The sequence below is a fragment of the Coffea arabica genome, chromosome 2e (genome assembly GCF_036785885.1).
Source record: "Coffea arabica cultivar ET-39 chromosome 2e, Coffea Arabica ET-39 HiFi, whole genome shotgun sequence".
Lineage (NCBI taxonomy): Eukaryota > Viridiplantae > Streptophyta > Magnoliopsida > Gentianales > Rubiaceae > Coffea > Coffea arabica.
In genome coordinates this window covers 10,187,659-10,193,323 of record NC_092313.1, presented here as the reverse complement: position 1 = coordinate 10,193,323, position 5,665 = coordinate 10,187,659, and the positions used below count along the sequence as shown (strand labels likewise).

The 5,665-nt window shown below is 36.8% G+C and overlaps 1 protein-coding gene across 1 annotated transcript; it reads right to left on the bottom strand.

The window, feature by feature from the left end:
* Positions 1 to 1,133: 1,133 nt before the first annotated feature.
* Positions 1,134 to 4,730, bottom strand: LOC113730856 ((3S,6E)-nerolidol synthase 1). Its single transcript, XM_027255812.2, has 7 exons — positions 4,453 to 4,730; positions 4,092 to 4,356; positions 3,544 to 3,922; positions 3,228 to 3,446; positions 2,699 to 2,837; positions 2,331 to 2,585; positions 1,134 to 1,527 (listed from the first exon to the last, which is right to left on the bottom strand). The coding sequence occupies exons 1-7, from the start codon at positions 4,633 to 4,635 to the stop codon at positions 1,249 to 1,251; spliced, it is 1,719 nt and encodes a 572-aa protein (XP_027111613.2). The 5' UTR covers positions 4,636 to 4,730; the 3' UTR covers positions 1,134 to 1,248.
* Between the last annotated feature and the right edge of the window lie 935 nt (positions 4,731 to 5,665).

The window sequence follows — 5,665 nt, the reverse complement described above, 5'->3', positions numbered from 1 at the left end:
AGTTCACTTGCATAATTTTCTCAAGGTTACCATAAATCAAAAAAGGACTATTCTAAGCAATCTAGGCAAAATATAGGTTGGAAAGTGAGTGAGGTAAAATGCATGTTTTTGACGTTGAGGAATGTATACTTTTATGTGTGACTACTTAAGCTGCATCCCACAAGACGCCATAAAAAAGGCAGATTAAATAGCAAGGTCGATGATGATCATCGGATGGCCACACATACTTGGTGCTTAGCCATGTGAAATCCCTTACAGTTCAGGCAGCAGACGGACTGCCGCAATCATGGCTTGTAAGTTTTTGCGACATGTGAGATTTAAAATGTGGTCAATGCCAGAAAAGGCCCCGCAATCCCCTAATTCATAAAGATGATTAACAAAGAAGATTGATGCAAAGTCCTTTCAGTTTCCAAGTTCTTGTCGATCAGTGGGACTAGGGAGAGCAGTTTAAGAAAAACTATCACGTTCCCTTTTTTTGTTTGGCTTTGTTGAATGAATAATGCAGAAAGGTGCAATGGCCCATGAAAAAGATATATTCCTTAGCCAGGGGAAAGCCAGATCACTTTACTAAGAACGACTTGGCGAACGAATCATAGCCGAAATGATGGGAGATATTTATTGGCTTTTAATTATTGAGGTCAAATATTTTTCAGATAAACACTTCTCAATAGAAATTATTCTGCTAATCCACATCCCAAATAGAAAACTTTTTGAGCCTCTTCTCTTTCTAACTTTTAATGTATTAGTCAAAACAAAAATATTGCAATAGTACTATAAGGTTGAACTGACAATCAGTTCTTGATTTAACGTTTAACTACAAAATTGAATTCAACAAGTTGAGGATGCATTGTTCTATTGGGTTGTAAAGATGAGATTTCGGAGCGTAAAAATTCTGGGTTTTAATCTCTCATCCTTTCCTGGTGCTTCTTAAATTACATCCCTTCTCTTCTATTTTTTTTTCTTTTTTTTTAAAACAAAACAAGTAGACCTGTGGTACTTCCCACAAAGAAAAAAAAAAGAAAAAGGTGAACGGGTTGTGCTGGGCATTGGTTGGCATTTCACTTATTTCCTACTGTTCATATTGAAGATACTAATGTAGACGAACTTACAAATTTTGCAAACAAGGCACCTGATAAGGGTAATGGATATGTTATTCCCAATCAACAATGAGGTAATTACAGTTTTCTTTTCATTTCCACTATTCAATTTCATTTCATGTCGTGGATTCGGTCTGGGACATTAAGGGAATCAGTCGTAAAGCATGGACTTGACGTACTCATCCAGATCAAGAAGGCGTTGATTATCATCGTAGCTGTACATGAGAGGGACCATTCTCGCGAGATTAAGGGAAGCCCTTTGGAAAGACGACGAAAACCGGTTTAGACGAAGACATTCCTTGTTAAGTCGCTTCCATTCTTCAGAAATTTGCTTGAAAACGTGCTCTCTAGCAATTTCTAACGTAACTCCTTGGTGTTCTTTCATGTAGTAATCAATGTAGGAGCCATCATGGCCATTTTGATCCTCATCCTGTTACAATATGTAATCACGCACAAATTAGTCTATACTCTTATACGTAGAGGATCATGCATGCAATTGAAATCAGGATCTTTTTACATATATATATATATATATATATATATAAATAATGCAATTGAATGAGGATCTATATGTTGACGTTTGACCCTCTCACTCTAATGACAAAATTTGGATGTATTCTATTTTGAAAGATCTAGTTTTTTTTTTTGTATTAATCTACTTTTCAACCAAAAGTAGGCAGAAATGGAAGAAAAAAAGGCCAAAAGTAATGAAAATTTTAAAATTTATTAAAAAAACCTAGAATTCGTTTGCAAATTATGCTTTTAAGATATGGATAAAAATGTAAGCATTACATCATAATTTCCTTTTGTTTCCTCTCCTTTTCTAATCCAAATAATATTTTTAATGTTTCCTTTCATTTGTTTTTGTATTTAATCCAAACAAGATGCACAAAATTTAATTTTTTCTACTCTCCTTTTTTTGTTTTCCGCTAGAGTCCTCTCCTTCCTTCCTTTCCCTTTGCTTCAACCCAAATGGTGGAAATTAGTTGTCTGTCTCTAACCAATGCTTATTATAGTTAGCCAATTATTAATTCCGGTGTTTATGGATGGTGATGTTACTAATAGCTAAACTGAGCAATAAAAAATTCTACCAGTGGTAACAATAGATTCGTTAGGGACATTTGTAGGAAAAATTCACTTTGGAAGCAATAATTCCAGTTCCAAACTCGAGTGCCTAGTGGTATGCAAAATATGTTTCTAATATAGACCACCCGTTCGACGAAGGTTGCTTACCTCGGCACTTCCCAAGTCGTCCCAAAGGCGTAGTATTGCTGCTACAGAAGAAATTATGGCAGATGCATCACTCAAGTCAATTGGGCCCTCGTTTGTTGCCCCAAATCCTAAGAGGAAAAATACGTGCACTAACACCACATGCACTCCTGAGCTTACTTTTCCATTTTTCAGGTATTCATCTGCCATCGGCTGGTCTCTGGAGCCTGAACGAAACCATCTTGATTCCACAAGAAATGCATTGCACAAGCTAGCCCACTGCCAGAGTTAAAAACGATCTATCATTAATTTGTAATTTAATTGCAATGAAATATTTCCTCTTCCAAACTGGAGTAGTGACTACTTTTATCATATTTCGAGAACAACATTACCGTCTTCCTTAGGAATTTAGTACGGTTGAAGCCATGTTTCTTATGGATCTTAATTCCTGCCTCGTTTGTGGTATCATAAAGTGCCCTAAAACACTTCTTCATGTAATCTGGCAATTGGTCAACTGCAGCCAAATCCCATCTGCACATTGTTCAACATCATGATTAATGATCAGCCTAAGCCTAAGAGAGTTGGAGTTTATGAGTTCAGATATTTAAAAAAAAAAAAAAAGAGGAAATACTTCAATAGACATGAATGTAATCTGCCATCTGCCCACAAACCATGTAGCTAACATTTTCCACACGATCCATGGTAGACAGTAAGTCACTGATGAGGCATTGGTTTAGTGGCTAAAATTGAGACCCTAGTATTAGAAACCCTGGGTTCAAATCCCTCTATCCCCTCCCCGCTTCTTAAGTTTCATCCCTCATCTGCTAAAAAAAAGATGGTACAACATCGGTTCTACCTAGATATTCAGATATTTTCTTCTTTGAACTACGAAGTGATCTATCATGCATTGTAGAGTCCTACCTATTGACTGCTTCTGCGAAGAGAGTTAGCTCCTCAGGCTTCCCATAGAGATCAAAGATGTCGTCGATGATGTATATGAAAGAGATGGATTTCGTTAGCTCGACTCTTTCATCAGATAAGCGGAGATCATTGAGCATAGCCATGGGCCATGTGTACCATTTCAGTGGTTGGTCCCTGGCTTGCTTCAATTCCCTGGCCAGGCCAAGATCCTTCCACCATCTAAGATAAGGAAAATGTATGCCGATTAAGACTTAAAGTTCAATTAAAGAAAGAATTGACTTCGGCATAATGAAACACATTTCATGATTCCACTAACTTGGTGATTTGCAGCAACTCTTGTCTATGAATTCCTTGTGCCATGTAAAAATCAGCATATGATAGCTCGAGCAAGCAATTCTCCCATCCATTTATACCTTCAACTTCTGATCCCATGAAGTTATTTGCCTTAAATTTATACATGCTTTTGCGGTAAGGATGCTTCAGGGTATTTTTCACAAGTGCAGCGTTATCTTCATCAAGGTATTTCAGCAATGCATTAAGGAGCTGGCTACTAAACTCCGCAGCATCATCAAGTATATCTTCGCCTTCTATACTAAGCTGAGCTGCTTCATACAATTCCATCAACGCCCTTATATTATCTTTTCCACTACTCGCCATGAACTTTCCTTTCTCATCCTTGAAATTGTTAAACACATCTGTTTAATGACACATTAGATGTCAGTTGAAGACTCAAAAATTCCTTCATTTTTTTTTCAATACTTGTGGAGAAGGACAAACGGTGCACTAATAGTAGCCAAATGGTAACTACATAATCCATTCGTGAAAGAGCAAAAGTAAATTGAGGGAGAACAATTTAAAAACCACCTGGAGGCACATAGTAACCTTCTTGTCTCAATAGCCTGAAACAGAGTGAAACTTCATGAAGACCTTCAGATTGATCGAAGCAACATTTAGCTGACACATGCTGCCTCCAAATCAGTGCTTCAATTTCCTCTTGGAAGTGGTGATCGATGCCTAGCCTTTGAATTGCATCAACCAGCCTTAAATCCTTCAAGCGATCTTCTCCTCCTGTTTTGAGCATGTGCCTCACATCCATCATTTTCTGTGTACGTCTCGCGTACAATTCATCCTGCATCCGAAAATGTTGCTTTAAAAGAAATGCAAAAATAAAAAAGCCCAAAAAAACAAAAACATGTGTACAAGGAATAGATGGTCATTTTCTTACATTAACGAGATCTTCGTGGTATATTAAGGGGTTAAAAGCTGAATTAAGACTTTGGCTGACATTCAATCTTTGTCTGCTTGCACTACATGCAACTAGAGCCGGTTTAACCTCTCTAATTGGTGCACCAATCGTTCTAGTGGTCCGATAATACGAAGAAGCTAAAATGGTACAATTTATTGCCATGATATTGATGCTACCACTTGAGAGAAATTTTTACTCAATGAGGCAAAATTAGAAGAAAGCCTGGCTGAAATCTTTCTCGTCTCTTGAAAAAATTGATCAACTCAGCTTTCGTGATCTACATATATATAGCTTGTAAAGAAGACCCCACCCGTAAGGTGCTGATGACAATCATACCCATACCACGAGGAACTGTCCTCGTATACGTGTGCATGTGCTCGTTATTGAAGTCCCAATTGAAATACATTTTGATAGGTTGTATTTTTGCCATTAATTTTATGATTATTTTTCTCTTTTATTTTACCAAATATTGTATTAATTGATAGATTCTACTTATATTTGATATTTGGTACTAATTGTAGGAAGGTGGAGTAAAAAGTGATAAAAGAAGTGATTTTTCAAGAGTTTTCTAATTCAAAATGGAGTCGACGTGAATTATTGGCGGAAGATTAGGAGGAAGTCTATTTGGTTTCAAAAAGTTAAAAATTAGGAAAAAGATAGGATGGCCAGGCCCGTGTGATTACTACTCGAAGGAGTCAACAATTACGAGAATTGGGGACTTGGTTTTCGTTTTGATTTGTAGTAGTTTTCAAAAACAATTCCTTAGCTTTTGAAAGGCGAGGCGGCAGACGAGTAGTCATATCTTTTTCCTTTCCTTCTTTTCGGCCGCAAGAGACAAACGGTTTCGGCCTTGATTGTTTGCCTATTATTATTTTTCACTTCATTTGCAAAATAAAGAGGATTGTTCATTACTTTCTTTGGGGAGTCTTTGATGATAATGGAAACAATTAATTCGCTCGGGATTACTCTAACGAGGATGAACTAATCACTCACTTCTAGTCAAGGAGACAACTGAAGATTTGATTCACCAACGCCTGTGAGATCTAAATTATTTTAACTATTTCCTTCATTTATTGATATTTGTATATTTTCTGTTTTTAATTGTTGGTATAACTATCATATATGATTGACTAGGTACGCAATATTTAATTATTCACGTAGGTTATTTGCTCGTTGGGGGTAGTCGAATCTG